Raw genomic sequence first — 14,925 nt, 5'->3', positions numbered from 1 at the left:
CTGCCACATTTGTAGAAGAAAGAAATTCTTTGAAATGGGAAAATCTCCCAGTGAACTATAGTTGGGCAACAAAACCGTGAATTATCAATGGTTCTTAATTAAACCTTGAGAAATATAAAACCCATGGTCTCTCAGAGACTGTTTTTCAGGAAACTGCCCTTCTCTACATATACTATATTTTGCAGCAGTTTTAGACTTATTATTTATGGTCCTGAGTCTTGGAGTAAATGCCCTAGATTAGCGATTGTTATGCACTAGTTAGTGTAAGCTGGCCGCTTCTAGCAGGCTTCTAAATACTAAAATCCTTCAATTCAGAGTGTCCTCTGCTTCCAGTATTTTAGCTTTTTTCATCTATTCATATATTTGTTCAGTCATTCATTCTAGTAATAACTCTGCAAGTGCACTGGGAGTAATTTTGCAAGGCGTGGGGATGCCTCATTAAACCCCGCTGAAATAGTCTGCTCTTGTGGCACTTTCAGCTTAGTGGATTCCTCCTACCCTTCCTCAAACCAGTCCTTTTCCTGCCAGTCCTTTGAGAAACAGGTATGGGGCTCTTCCGAGCCCTTTCTTTATGTCAACGCTGAGTTCCTGTTTCATCCCCATTTTTCTCTCCTGCAGCCATGGCCAGTGGGAAGATGGGAGAGACTTGGAATGAGGAACGAACAGCCTCCCCCCCCCACACTTTTTTTCTAAAGAAGGAAAAGCAGCAGGAGAGTTGGAGAGAACTCCATTTTATTAAGGAAAACTTAAAAAACAAACAAACAAACAGGCAGTTGATAAGGAAGGAGAAATGGGGAAGAGGTGCCTTATTAGTCACCCCTCACCCTTGCAATTCAATTCAGTAGTGGACCACTGGAAGGAACAGAATTAAATAATTAGATGAGAGGTACAGGGCTAAGATCCCCAGCCTTCCTTCTTGGGGAAAACTGAGGTACAGTAATACTGAGCAAAAGTGGAGGAAGCCATATCCCCCAATGAGGCAAGCGCCAGGGACATGGACTCAACAAGTAGGTGTGGTTGTAAACCTGGGACTTTGACAGGTGGGGCTGGGAGCTAATGGGGTTTGTAAACCAGGCTGGTGGTCAAGAGAGAAGGCAGGAGGTATAAACAAAGGGGCAGTGGCCTACAGAATAGGAAGGAGAGGGGCTTGTAAATGGAGTGGGGGCAGGCTGCCCAGGATGAGTGCTTAAATCCTAAGAGCTCCCAGAGGATGGTGGGGAGTCAAGGAGGCTGAAGGGAGAGGGTGCCCCACCCATGGAGGTGGAGGAGGTGCTCCACCTCCAGCCCCAGTGAGTGCTGTGATCCTCCTCAGGACTTGATGCTCACGTTTGAATCATCTAGGATGCCATCAGCACGTCTGACACACTCAAACCAGGGACCTTTGGTGAGGGTGGAAACTGGGAGACTAGCTCTGCCCCCCAAAACAGGAAGGAAAGCAAGTTGGAAGATGTCGGTTGCCCTTCCCTGCCAAGCTCATTTTCAGGGTCTCTCTGTTCTCAGTCTTCTGGGCTCCAGTATCTTCAGTTCTGGGAAACCAGGGTATAGACCCTATGTTGAAAGAAGGTCACCTCCGACAGGACTCATCTGTGGGAGAGGAAGCAGTAATGGTAGGGAATGAGTGAGGGCCTCCTACCTTCCCCACTTACCCTCCACACTGAACGTAAGGCTTATAATATCCTCCACGCCAAGTGCTTGCTACTACAGTAACAGCGGCCATCACTCATGTGGCTTGCATTCTGTGTCAGGCATTCTTACAACTCCTTTGATCACACAATAACCCCAGATAGGGCAAAGTAATTTGATGTCCAGCCAGAGTTCCAAGATGCTTCATAAAAATTACAGAACCCTCTCTGGAAACCCCAGGAGGTGGTTATTATCAACCGCATTTCAGAATTAATAAACGGAGGCCAGAGGTCAGGTGATTTCCTGGAGGTTACATACACCACAGGTAAGAGACAAGATGGAATTCAAACGCAGGCCTGTCTGATCCACACCGTGTTTTTAACCACACTACTGCGTTCAGAAAGATTGCTGGTTTTGAAATCTGGAGAGCCCCTCTGCACCTCACTTCCCAAGACCTCGATTTCCCCATTTGTAAAGGAGTGGGTGGGGCTAGAGGTCCTGTCAAGTCTCTTCGAAGCGCGCACATTACTTCCTCCCTTTCCCTCCCGGAACCGCAGTGCCCATCCTGAGCACCAGAGGGTGCCCTCGGACAGGCGGAGCCTCAGCTCACCCACGATCAGGGCCTTGGTGCGCAGCCCGCCCTGGAGCTCCCGCTGGAGCAGCAGCAGCTCCTCTTCATCCTCCTCGTCGTCGGGTTGTGCCGCTGGGGGGCTGGAAGCACTGGGAGCCTCAGGCTCCGGGCCCAGCTCCTCCAGCACTGAACTCTCCGAGGGGTATTGGTACGTGGTCTCCAATGCTGTCTCGCTGAAGGAGATCTTGAGCTGAGAGTGGGAGAGAACGGGGTGGGGTTGGGGGGAGGCCCGGAGTTTAGTACGGGGAAGCGCCCAGGGGAGCAAATGCAAGGTGCACGGGAGGGAAGCTGGATTTGGGCACCCTACTGACTTTGACCGAGGTTCCAGGGGTCCAGTTTTCCTTTTGATACAGGCTCTCTAACCCCATAATTTCCTTCTTCTATCTTATTTCCAAAAATCAGATTTTGACTTGAGCTTGGGCAGAGATGGCAGAAGTGATTAATACAGGACTTGGGTCCCAACTCTTTAGACTGCGGGTGGTGGAAGGATAAAAAGAATTGAAAATACATGGAGATAACTCCTGTAGTCAGAACTGACTCTTTGGGCATCGTGAAGGGAACCAGGAAGGCTTCCTGGAGGAGGAGGGAAGTTTGACCTGGCAGGAAGTAGCTGGCTGGAGGCAGTCCCAGGCAAAAGCAAAACCAAGCCATTAGTTTCCACACCCTCAGCCCCTTGAAGTTCCTGGGGAAACCCAGGACTCTGACACCGGTGCCCTCCTGCTCCCCTCACTCTTCTGCTATAGCTGGAGTGGACCAACAACAAAGTGGGGCTGGGGCCTGGAAGGGAAGAAGAGATCTACCAAAAGGCCCAGAGGAAACCAGACTCTCCCCTAACACACAGGGGAGATGGGCCCTTGAGTCCCTGAAAGGTACAGCTAGGTAAGGTGACAGGGGCAGAGAGGAAAGTCCATGCAAACACAGGTTGCAGTGGAGAATGCACCAGGAGAGGCAAGCAGAGACAGAGGCAAAAGGCCAGAGGGGACCTGGAGGGGGCAGAAAATCCACAAACACACTGTCCCAAGAGCAGGCGAGGCCCAGCTCTTCTCAGTGCCTTTCTACCCTTCTCTTTGCCCTTTTAAGAAGCTCAGGGGGCAGGGGCAGAGTGGGATTACCTCTGGGAGCCAAAGCGATTAAGGAGACAAACAGGAGGATTCCCTGTGAACTACTTGGAAAGGTCCAGATGATCTACTCAGGCCTTTCTAGGCACCTGTTTGGGGAACTCAGGCCTTGGGCCCTGCATCCTTGTGTCTCCACATGGGCTGGGATGTGAGAAGAGAGAAGCTGGGGTGGGTGGGGGGTGGGGGCTGGACAGGTGGATGCTAAAGGCTGTAAGGAATGCGAAACCTGGGTCCCCAAGGGAAGCTGGAACTCAGAGACTCCTTGGCTCCAAACCATGCACTGGCTCATCTCATTGGGAGGAAAAGCTAGAGCCTAAGGTCCACAGAGTATTTCCTGTGTGTTACATCCCACCTCATCTCTCAGGCATCTGCTCCCACTCTGGCCACCTTGGTCAAGCTTCTTCGAAGCCCACCAAGGATACTCTCATCCTGGGGCCTTTGCATTGGCTATTCCTTCTACCAGGAATGCTCCTTCCCCAAATATCCCCATGGCTCCCTGTCTCCCAATCACCCTATTTGAAGTTCATATTCACTTCCCCAACTTTCTGGCCCTCAAGGTTCCACTTACCCTGTTCTAACCACCCCCCCCCCCATAATCATTTACCTACCACCTTCTAATGTACCAGAGAATTTACTTATTTGTGATCTTTTGTCTGCTGTCCGTAAGAGCATGAAAGTTGCTACAAGGAGTAAGGAAGGGTTGGTCCAGACCGCAGATAGTGGTCCCCACAGAAAATCAACACTGGAGAACAATGTGGGAGGCACACTGTCTGTGGAAGTGCTGGTAGAAATGAGTGACAGCAGCCAGACCCCTTACATTCCAGCTGTTCAAAAGGGACCACTTCTGGTTCTGTTACTGACAGATTTATTCAGACTTCTGGGGACCCATTTGTTTTCTTTTCACATCCTCTTTTGGGATAACAAGCTCCACAATTTATTATCCACTCTGAAAAAGGATTCATTTTATTTGCTCTCAGTCATGTTTGTCTTTCTTCCCCAACCCTGCTTCTCTTCTGAGCCCCCACCCCACCCCTCACCCCCCCACCCCAACTTCTGACTGGGCTTCTCAGGAATGCACAGCCTGCATGGGAGCTGTAGGGGGTGGGGTGGGAGGAGACAGAGGGGTGTGACTCACTTGCTCCTCTCCAGTCAGCTATATAAAGTCACAAGGGGGGCAGAGAGGGGAGGAGCCCATCTCTGGGCCTCTGGGGAAGGGCACCAGCCACAGGGCAGGGCTGGGATTTCTCTCCCGTGGCAAGGATATGTTTGATGGCATTAGCTTGCAAACAGAAGTTGGGGGGGCAGTCCTCTGGTCTCTCAGCAAGTGGGTTGGGTCAGAGCTGGGTCAAGGCATGCTAGTCCCTGCTGAGCAGGGTGCAGAGAGAGGGAAGGAGGCCTGAGACAGGGTGGAGGGGGAGGTGTCTGGGTCTAGAAAACTCTGTGCTGCTTCTCCCCACCCCCACCCCCAGAGCAGCCAGGGCTTCCTTATTCTCTCACCACATCCTGAGCAGTTCTGGCAGGCCCAGGGCCCAGCGGTTCCCCACTCAGCCATACCAGCCTTCCGGCCCCCACCCCAGGCTTCCTGTTTGGGTGATCTGCTTCCGGCTCCCCTACTCTCTGACCTAGGTAGGGTCACTACCAAAGGTCCTGCCCTGCACTCATATGGGCCCCAGCTTTGGGCCCCAAACTTCATGCCTCCCTCTGCTCTTCCTCCCCAAAGGCACAGGCCAACCTCAGTAGGAAGTGACTTGTCTGAACACCTCATGCTGGCAGTTCCTGACCTACCTCCTCTCATCTGCCCAACCCAAAGGGGAAGGGGCTGGTAGCAGTCAGAGTGCTCAGGACAGACTCAGGTACCATGGCTCAGAGGTGGGAGCCTGAGCTCCACATGAAGATGAATTGGAGAAATTAAGTGACCCGAAAGCTCAATCTAGGTCTCTGGTCCCTGTGGTTTCCCACTGACAGGGGACACACAAGAAAACCAAATCTGAGGATGTCAGGTGAGATGAGGACTGGAGACTAGGAAGGGCTTCCCTGTCCCTGCAGGGACCTCTCTCTCCTTAGAGATCTGCAAGCTGGAAACTGGTTGTAAGGAAGGGGTTGGGCTGAAGCCAGGGCAAGAAGCCTAGCTGCTCCCACTTCCTGCACTTTGTCCTTTTTCCAGTTTTAACCTCTGACCCTCTGCTGGCCTCAGCCCCCACCCCTGTTCCCAACTCCCATTGTATTCCTTGCTCTCAGCACAGTGCCTCCAAATTCACTTCTCTCTTTTGCTACCCCAAAGGGAGGGAGAGACCAGGGCAGCAGGAAGAGAGGGGAAAACGGGGAAAACCAACTGCTGAGCCAGTCCTAGGGGAGGGAGGGGAAGCCCAGGGAGGAAGCAGGAAGGAGAGTGAGGAGTGGGGGGCGGGGGGGGGAGATTTTGGAAGAAGAGAAGGCTTTTCTTGTCCCAAGAGAGAAGGGAGCACTGTCTAAAGCAGTGGCCCAGCTGGGGGTGTGCAACCCTGAGGTCACCCACTTCAAATGGCCTCTGTGTGCGCCTCTCCCATGGAACAGACTCGGGGTTCAAAAGTCTTCTCTCTGCCTTCCAGCCCTATTCCATTCCTCCACCCCCATCCTAGGATGTCCCCTCGTTCGGCTCTCCCCTCTCTGCCTTGGGACTGAGACCCTTCTCCACTCACTTCTCCCTGCCATTTCTCCCTACCCCAAAGCCACCCCTTGTGCCCCTGCTGGGTTCCTGCCCAACATTCACTCCACTGGAAGGCTGTTATGTGCTTTCAACTGATGACCCTGCTCTCACAGATTCTAGGCTGTAGCCTTGGTTCAGGTCTCCCACCAGAAGAGCTGGATTCGGTCACAGACTCAGAGGAAAGGAAGGGAAGAAATGGGACTGGGGCGGGGAGGGGGGGCGGAGAAGGGGAGCTGAGGAGGTGGGGAGGAAGGACCCAGAGCCCGAGGGAATGAAGAGTGAGCAGCCTGGGCACACCCTGTGAGACACACCCAGGGACAGCACTTGATTTGGAGCAGGATCCTTGGGCTTGGAAATGAATGGAAAATGAGCTCTACAAGAAGGAAGGGTGTGTGTAGAGGAGGAAGGGTGGTGGCAGGAATTCACAAGAAAGAATAGAGGAGGACAAGAATATGGGGATATAAAAAAGAAAGGCCAGAGAAAACTGAGGAGCGGGCTTCTGAGAAGTCTGGCTTGGCTGCTCCCTACCTGTTTGTGGTGCCTTTCAGGGGACCCCTTGACAAGGCAGCTGCGGCTGAGGCGGAGGTAGCCCCCCAGAACCAAGATCTCCTCGGCAGTCGGGTACCGCTTCTTCCCAGCTCCAGGGACTGCCGCATCAGCTGTGGCTGGGGTGGCAGGAGTGGTGGGGGCTGCAGGGGGTACGGACCGCCGGGGGTTGACTGTGAAGGTGTGTCCACTGCGGCGAGGGGCCCCCACCCCTGGCCCTGCCTTCACCCCATAGAACAGACGGTTCATGAGGGAATCCCCAGGGGACTGGGGGGCAGGTGGGGCTGGGGGTGGGGGAGACAGAGGGGGTGCTGGTGGGGGCTGGAGTTCCACTGCTTCCTCTTCCTGCCTTCTAGAGCCTCCAGTCCCAGCGTCCTCTGGTGGGAAGGGGGAGGGCACAGAGCTGTAGTTCTGCAGGGTTCTCAGAGGCCTGCCCTGAGCCCCCGCCTTCTCCTTCTCAGCCTCCCCTTCTCCAGCCTCAGTACCAAGAGACCCCAAATACTTCTCAGCAGACTCTGGGGGGACTGGTTTCTGAGTCTGAGCCTCTGTGTCCCTGGGTGTCCATTCTCGAGCCTTTCCAGAGTTCAGGGTCCATTTCCATCCTTCTGTCAGCCTCAGGCCCCTCTCACCATCCTCCACAGGGCTGGGCCTTTGCTCTCCTGCCTCCACTTCTCTGGAGCTGCTCTCTGGAGCCTCCCTTGTCAGGGTCTCTGACAGCTCTGTAATCTCTTCTGAGGCCAGCCTTGGAACTGGTCTCTCTTCTTTTCTCCCGCATTCCTCCAAACAGTCTTTTCTTTCTTCTTCTGAGCTCAGCCTCCACTCTGATGCCTCCACTTGTACCAAACTCTGTTCCTGAGGCTCTCCAGAGCCAGGCCTCCATTTATGCGACTCCGTCGGCCCCAACTTCTGGTTGTCAGACTCTGCAGGGCTCAGTCTACTTTCCACCACCTCTTTTCTCCTGGGGCTTTGTTCTCCAGGCTCTGCCAGTCTCAGACTCCACTCTGGAGTTTCTCCGGGGCTCAGCCTCCATCTCCGGGCCTCTGACAGTCTGGAGCTCCTGTCTCCAGCCTCTCCAGGGCTCTGCCTCCAGTCCCAAGCCTCTAAAGGCCTGGGGCTCAACTCTCGGGCTCCCCCTATCCCCAGCCTCCTCTCTCTGGCCTCCCTGGGACTGAGCCACTCTTCTTTTGACTCTCTTCCCTTGGGGCTCTGATCCTGCATCTCCCCAGGGCTGGGTCTCCGATCTCGGGCCTCCAAAGGCCCAGGCCTTCTCTCTGCAAGTAACTCTTCATTCCGCTGCTGCTGTTGCTGCTGCTGCTGGCGCTCCTGCCGAATGAATCGGTTCTGGTGCACTGGTCCAATGGCCTCCAGGAGGACAGCTGACTCATCTGGGTCTGGAGGTCCAGCCTCTGTAGTCCCAGGTGCAGGGCTAGGTTCTCCAGGAGATAGACCAAGCTTGGCTCGGCGACGCTCCAGGAGTCCCCGCTTCCAGGCTGGCATCTGGGACAGACGCTCCCGCTCTGCCTTCTCCCGGCCACGAAGGGCTGCCTCCTCCTGCCTTCGGCGGGCTAGCAGCTGTAGCTTCCAGTCTGGGATGGTGGCCATGGTCGCGCTGAGGTGAGGGTGGGGAGTGCTGGGGCCAGAGAACAGGAAAGAGAGGCTCCAGAGGCCCAGAGGTGAAACTGGGGGTGGGGGGCAGAGGAAGTAGAGGAGGGAGAGGTGGGACACAGAGATGGGCACAGGAGCTGAGGGTAAAGACAGAGGGAAAGAGTGAGAAGATGGAGGGCAAAGAAAGGAGAAAACAGAAAGTGAAAAAGCTATGGGTCAAGTGGGGGTGGTGTCCTGGCCCTGAGAAGAAGAATAGAGATTCAGGGCAAAGCGGCGGGAGTCAGATTTGGCAGCGCAGGGTTAATGGTATCAGAGACAGTCCCGAGGATATGAGAGGAGAGAAGGGAGGAAAAAGTCGGAATGAGAGGAGAGAGCGCAAAGAGAGGCCGGGAGGGGTGGGGGGTGTTAGGGTTCAGGCGAGGCTTCCCCACCGTTACCCCGAGGCGGTTAGAGTGGGAAGGGAGATCAGGGAATCCCGCCCGAGAGGTGGTGTCGGGCAGGGCGTGGAGAGGTCTAGGGGAGCAGGGGAATCAGGGGGCAGAGGGGAAATGGAGCTCCGCGGGACCCGCCGGGCGCGTCTCAGCGCGGGCCCGGGAGGTCCCGGCTCCCCTCCCAGCTCGGCTCCGGCCACGCCTCTCCGGCCCCCCAGCCGCCACCCTGCACTCCGCCCCCAGACAGCTCGGGGGAAATACCCTCCCTTGGGGACTTTCGGAACCCGGGTGTCTGGGCTGCCAGCACGTTCCCCCCCACCAGGTCCCGTCACCACCACCTGCCTCTCCCACCCGCCGAGCCCGGGACCGTGGCGTGCAGAGTACCCTCTCCACGGCTCCGCTCTTCCGAGCCTGCCAGTCCTATGCCCGAGTCTCCGCTCTCAGGGAGCCCTGACATAGCCGGCCATTCCCACCCAGCTCGGACCGCTCGGACAGGCAATCTCGGCACAAAGAGGAGACAGCCCAAGGTCCGGGCCGGGGACGGGAGACAGGAGACACCCCCTCCCCAAGTCTGAAGCCCCTCAGTCAACTCACAAGCCAGCGGGGCTCCCAAGGGAGGGGGTGCGGAGGAGCCTGGCGTCCGGAGGGAGGAGAGAGGAAGAGGAGGAGAGTGGGACCGAGAGAGATCCGGAGACAGGAGGGAGGGGAGGAGGGAAGGAGAGGAGGAGGGAAAGAGGGGAGTCGAGGAGGAGGGACGGAGACAGAGACCCGGGGGCCGGGCGGGGGGCGGCGACCGCTTTGTCTGAGGACAATGCGGAGAGGGAAGGGGGCGCGGGCGGGGCCCGAGGGGCGGGGCCTCGCTCCAGAGACCTCGTGTGGGACTAGGCTCGCGGACTCCCCTTTTCCCGCCGCAATCCCTGGCCCTGAATTTCTATCCCCAGGGACCACGCCCCGCTCCCTCTCGGTAGCCCCAGAGAACCCAGGTGTCCAGACCCTCGCCCCGAGCTCGCCGACCCAAGGCAGCCGCCCGTGACTCAGGCCCCTCAAGGGACTTGGAGAGGAAGCAGCAGCTGCTACAGCCGGGCCCGCCCTTCCCATCTCCTGCTGCTCCTCCCCACGCTTTTGCTTCCCCCCGCCGGCCTTTGTTACTGCGGGGTCCAGGGCCGCCACCAGGCTGTGGTGGGCCGGTGGGGAGTGGGAAGGCAGTAGAGGTACTCAGAAGCCAACGGCTATGGAAACTGGATCCCACACCAGAGCCGCTGTCCCACTCTTTGCCTTCAACCTGCCTCCCTTGGGTTCCCTGGTCTGCAGCGAGGGAAACTGGGGGATTTGGAGGAAGGGGGACTGGGCCTCTATGGGGAAGTGGGGGTGGCCTGACGGCAGCGGTCGCCAGAGGGCGCGGTGGCTGCCCAGACTCCAGTTTGATGTGCCTGGCCCCGCTTGCCCTCTTTCCCAAAGTCAGCCCTCTAGCTAGAGAAACACTGATAGACTGCATACCATATGTAGAAAAAACAGGCTGAATTTTATTTTTCTGCTGCGCGTGTTCCTCGGGAGAGCAGAGAGCTCTTAGTCACCCAAAATGAAAAGCGGGAGGATCCTTTCAACTAGGTTAGAGGACAGAGCCTAGGGCCAGGGCCTGAGGAGCGACAAGGCTAGTCAGGGGGCTAGCACTTGGAGCCTGGAAGGGAGGCTTTATCAAACCTGCAGACCCTGGTCCCACTCCTAGAAAGGGAAGCCAGAGGAGGAAAAGGAGATCCCTGAGGTGCAGAAGGGAGTAACAGTGGGAGGGAAGTGGTCAGGCACTCCCTTCTTCCTTATGAGGAGGTTCTTAAGGTGTGTGTGTTGGGGGGGGGGGGGGTGTCAAGCCCTGAAGTGTGAGGAGACAGGTAAGTTCCCCATCCCCTCTTCCTGGCTGGTGAGAAGTAGATCTTGGAGTCCAGTGGTTGAAACTCAGAATTTAGGTTATGGAGCTGGGCCCAAGGAGTGGAGGCTCAAACAGGGGGAGGGACAGCCCCTTCAGTCCATGAATTTGGGTTTCTGGTCTGAAGCAGCCAGGGCCTGGATGTTAAAGGAGAGAAAGTGCCGGGCTTGGAACCAGGTTAGCTCCTCACTCAGCCTCACCTTCCTGGGGCCGGGAGAGCAGGTGGAGTTTTCTTTGTAACTGGGCCCGGAGGTAGCGGAGGTCTTGCTGGTCAAGTCCATGAGCCAGGCCCAGATAGAGGGTAAGGAGGAGAGCAAGGAGGAGGCGGTCAGTGCCCAGGGTGGGTACCACCCACAACACCGTCAGCAGTTCCACACACACTGGGTGGCGCAAATGGGAGAAGAGTCTCAGAGCCCGGGGAGACTTCAGGGCCAGAGGCTCACCAAGCCCCAGCACATGGTAGTACACCTAGGAGGGAGAACAGCTTAGAAATGGGATCAAGCCCCTTTTGCAACTTAGCGACCTCTTTCCTCCCCTTCCAGGAAACTTCCCCTTCTGTAACTCAGGCCCAAGGACCACCCTCCTGAGACCAGGACCCCTGATCCTCATCTCTGGTTCATGAACCTTCCCCAGTCCCAGTAGGCCCATGGTTTCAGGCCTTTGACAGAACGCTGAGGGGAGACTGTCTTATAAGAAAGGTAAGTCGGTAAGGGAGTTGAAAAAAGAGGAAGGTGGAAGAGCATGGGAGAAGGAGGAGGGGAATCCCTGGAAGGGAAAAAGGCATTCTGGAAGGAATCCTAGGTCTCAGGTAGGAATCTGGGAGCCTCACCTGTTTGAGGCCCATGAGCTCGGCGTAGTCAAAGACGAGAAGGATGCTGAAGATGAGGAGCCAGGATATGACGTGGAGCACAAAGCACAGCAGGGGCACCCAGGTGGCCCATGGTTCGGCCCGAGCCTCCCACAACACAGGGCCTCTGGGTACAGGTTCCCAGTACCGCATCACCAACTGGGGAAGGATGTGGGGCTGGGTATCTCAGCAGCCTACCCTTGAAAGACCTAGACCCAGAGGCTGCCCCCCACCCCAGGCTGGCCTGCAGCTCTCCCCACCTCTACCATGAACGTCACGAACAGTCACCACATGGGGGGTCCTAGGTGGGGTCCCAAGGATATAAGGATGACCTATATCTTCTCTGCGGGCTTGCAGACCAGATGGGGGTAACCAGATAGGTACATAAAGTACCAAGCACTCACTGAGAAGACAAGTGAATGCTAACTGGGAAGCCTTCTCTTGAGACCTAGGGAAGAGGTTTCGAAGAAAGGGTAGCACTGAAAGAGATGTTACCAAGGGGATCTCAAGCAGAACAACATGAACAAGGTTGCAAAGGTGAGAATGCACATATCTGCTTGGGGAATGAGTAATGGTACACCATTCTTGATAAGGAGAATATGTGCTGTGGGGGAATGAAAGCTGAGATTAGAGTCCTCAACACCCTCAGTTCTCTTCCTAAGCCCACATTTTCAGAAGGGCCTTTGCCCCTCCAGTCTAGGACACCCTTCTCACAGCCAGTTTCCCTTGGGACTCAGTGGCCAAGGCCTCATACCTGCAAGGCCAGGGCAGTGCATGCGACATACAGTGACCTCTGAAGGACCCCAAAATATCGAGACATCCACGCCTTCACTGTCTCAGTTGCCATGAGGCTGTGCTGCCCCACAAAAAGTAGGAGGAGACCCAGATCCCAAGCCAGGGGGACAAGGATACTGCGGTCCTGCAGGGCAGCCAGCCATCCCTGGCGGGCATCTAGGGGGAGTTGAAGAAAGGGACAAAAGATCAAGAGGGTTATGGGAAACATCCCCTATCCTACTCTCTTCTTGGGGCCCCAGGCCATGTCCCCTTAATGCTTTCAAGAGTCTTAATGCTTCCTCTCCAGGCTTTGCCCACCTTTTCCATTCCCTGCTTCTTCCCTTTTCCCCAGGCCTCCTTCAGGGTGGGGAGGAATATGGCTGGAGAGGCGACTGACCCTCTTGTTTCGGTGGTCTAAATGCTCCCTCTTTCGAACACTCTTCCCTCCATATTCCTCTCTTTAAAAGCACTTTCTTTCCTCTGCTTTCCGCCCCACCCAGTCCTCACTCTCTCGCCTCTCCAAACCGCTAATCCCTGAGTTCCTAATTTAGCCCTCTGGTCTGCCCTGAAGCTTCTCCAGCTTTCGCGGTTTCTAGTTCCCTCTCCCCGACTTCCCCTGTCATTTGTCTCCAAGCCCCGCCCTCCCTCCCTCTCGTCCAGCTCCACCTCCATCCCCCGAGCTCATCCTTGATCCCTCCCGCTCACCCGGACCATCAGGCTCCGGGATCCCTCCAAGAAGTGGCCGAAGGGAGGTAAAGCGCACGAACTCCACTCCGGTGCCAAAGGCCAGGATGAAAGAGGCGAGGGCAGCAGGGATCAGGAGCAGAGCTGGGGCCATGGCGACACACTGAGGGGTGGGGAAGGGGGCGGGTTTGGGATTCCCGCGGCCGCAGGCCCCGCCCCACCCCTCGGGTCCCGCCCCAAAAGGCGGGGCTCCTTCACTCAAATGCCGGGGCTCGGGTCAGCCGCGAGCCTTATTTTCTGCCCGCCGGGCGGGTCGCGGGGACTTTTACCGAGACCGCAGTCTCTGCGTCACAGAAGGGAAAGTTAGAATTCCGAGTGACAAATGGAAAGGGCAGAGGCTCTATAGCCCTTCGTGTGGGTTGAATCGTAGCTCGGCTAGTTGTCTCAGCTGAAATGAAGATAGTTCCTCTCTTTAAGGGTTCTTGTAGAAACCGAGAATTATGAGCCCCGTTTTTCTGTAACCTTAGCCAGAAAACTTAGCCAGAGTCAGAGGTTGCAAAGCCTCAGTTAACACTTCAATAATAAATGGCGACAGAACGGATTGTTGACCCAGACTGAGAACCCAAAGCTCTGAATCACCTATTACATCTTGTTAAAGAGTTAGTGACTATTTTACCATAATGTTTATTCTGTAACTTGTTTGCTCCACTTGCCAAGGACAGAAAACTTCTCTGTAACACTTACAGATTATTTCTAATAATGCCAAAAGCTGTTGATTTGCAATCATGAGAGTAACAATGTTAAAATATTTGTGATAGAAAATTGTATTTGTTGTGAACTTTGTAGTAGATTAATTTTATCTAAGCCTGTGATAATTAACTATCTATGACTTCATTCTGCAAGCTTATTAGTCTGACCCCACTTACTAGTGAGAAGTCGCTAAGATCTTTTGTCTGAACATATTTTTCCTTCAGACCTGTTTGCAATACCTACAGACTAATACTTATGAAAAGCAAAGTAAAAGAAAGGTTTTCCTCCATCAGAATTTTTTTTAAAGATTTTATTTATTTGACAGATCACAAGTAGGCAGAGAGGCAGGCAGAGAGAGAGAGGAGGAAGCAGGCTCCCTGCTGAGCAGAGAGCCCAATGCAGGGCTTGATCCCAGGATCCTGAGATCATGACCTGAGCTGAAGGCAGAGGTTTTAACCCACTGAGTCACCCAGGTGCCCCTCCTCCATCAGAATTAAAGATCATGTTACTAAGGACCTAGTCACAGTGGCTATGACCATAGCAGGGAACTTAGACATCATTAAGTGAAATCTTTTGGCTTACAGACAGAAGAAATACAAAGAAAATTTACCAAGATGAGATACTGTTGGTTCATGAATGAAACAATTGCCAGACAGTATCCCACAGCCTTTACATTCCTCCACCCCAAGGCTCAGTACTCCTACCCTCCTCTCTTAATCAATGCTGTTGTAAACTGTTACCAGACATCTTATGATTCCCCTCCAGATGCACCCTCCACCCTGCTTTCTGCTTCAAGAGGTTGTCCTGAGTGGACTGTATCAATGAAAATCACAGCCTTTACTGAGGAAGCCCTCTCTGCAAAACTGCTCCCTCCTCTCAACCTCTAGGACTTAGAGGTGGTCACAATAGAGCTGTGGGTACTGGAGTGCCGCAACATTATGATTTCTCTACAATCTTCCAATTTCTTTGTAAATTTCCCTTTATTAAACTCTCTCCAAATTACCCTAATTTGACAGTGTCATTTTCTTGCTGGGACCCTGAGTGATAGAGATACTTCTTATTTGTGCTACAAGCTATAGTATTTATTGGAAGTGAAAGAAAAGGTCTCTAGTCTCCAGAAATTTAAGCTGGGGCACTTCAATGTCACTAAGTAAGAGTGCACATGAGTGCTAAATAGGGATATAGAGGCAGCTGGTACTGTAAGGAATAGCCTGGACCTCCAGGCCATAGACAGTTTCACACAGTACAGGCTCTGAGTTGCACAATGGGACTAATATTTATTTGGGTCCTACCATGTGCCACACCTACA

General features: G+C 54.6%; 2 protein-coding genes and 1 long non-coding RNA gene across 3 annotated transcripts; 1 reads left to right on the top strand and 2 right to left on the bottom strand.

The window, feature by feature from the left end:
- Positions 1-712: 712 nt before the first annotated feature.
- On the bottom strand, positions 713-9,744 carry PPP1R18 (protein phosphatase 1 regulatory subunit 18). Its single transcript, XM_046004402.1, has 4 exons — positions 9,235-9,744; positions 6,587-8,234; positions 2,234-2,444; positions 713-1,584 (listed from the first exon to the last, which is right to left on the bottom strand). Exons 2-4 carry the CDS (start codon positions 8,204-8,206, stop codon positions 1,565-1,567), a joined length of 1,851 nt encoding a protein of 616 aa, XP_045860358.1. The 5' UTR covers positions 8,207-8,234; positions 9,235-9,744; the 3' UTR covers positions 713-1,564.
- LOC123941359 lies at positions 8,448-14,639 on the top strand. The gene is made up of 3 exons (XR_006818271.1): positions 8,448-9,167; positions 11,104-11,259; positions 14,382-14,639. It is a non-coding gene; the product is annotated as an uncharacterized LOC123941359 (long non-coding RNA).
- Positions 10,131-13,782, bottom strand: NRM (nurim). Its single transcript, XM_046004407.1, has 4 exons — positions 12,888-13,782; positions 12,163-12,359; positions 11,391-11,567; positions 10,131-11,029 (listed from the first exon to the last, which is right to left on the bottom strand). The coding sequence occupies exons 1-4, from the start codon at positions 13,018-13,020 to the stop codon at positions 10,748-10,750; spliced, it is 789 nt and encodes a 262-aa protein (XP_045860363.1). The 5' UTR covers positions 13,021-13,782; the 3' UTR covers positions 10,131-10,747.
- Positions 14,640-14,925: the final 286 nt, after the last annotated feature.

This window comes from Meles meles, chromosome 5, assembly GCF_922984935.1.
Source record: "Meles meles chromosome 5, mMelMel3.1 paternal haplotype, whole genome shotgun sequence".
Classification (NCBI taxonomy): Eukaryota; Metazoa; Chordata; class Mammalia; order Carnivora; family Mustelidae; genus Meles; species Meles meles.
The sequence above is the reverse complement of the archived record's forward strand: the minus strand, read 5'-3'. Positions and strand labels throughout refer to the sequence as shown.

Excerpts from the sequence above, each read along its gene's own strand:
- NRM (XM_046004407.1), bottom strand. The coding sequence starts at position 13,020 with ATGGCCCCAGCTCTGCTCCTGATCCCTGCTGCCCTCGCCTCTTTCATC. Across the intron at positions 12,360-12,887 it reads CCCGGAGCCTGATGGTCCGG|ATGCCCGCCAGGGATGGCTG; the intron begins GTGAGCGGGAGG and ends AACTCCCCCTAG. Across the intron at positions 11,568-12,162 it reads GCACTGCCCTGGCCTTGCAG|TTGGTGATGCGGTACTGGGA; the intron begins GTATGAGGCCTT and ends ATCCTTCCCCAG.
- PPP1R18 (XM_046004402.1), bottom strand. The coding sequence starts at position 8,206 with ATGGCCACCATCCCAGACTGGAAGCTACAGCTGCTAGCCCGCCGAAGG. Across the intron at positions 2,445-6,586 it reads CTGAAAGGCACCACAAACAG|CTCAAGATCTCCTTCAGCGA; the intron begins GTAGGGAGCAGC and ends TCCCACTCTCAG. Across the intron at positions 1,585-2,233 it reads CACCAAGGCCCTGATCGTGG|ATGAGTCCTGTCGGAGGTGA; the intron begins GTGAGCTGAGGC and ends CCTCTCCCACAG.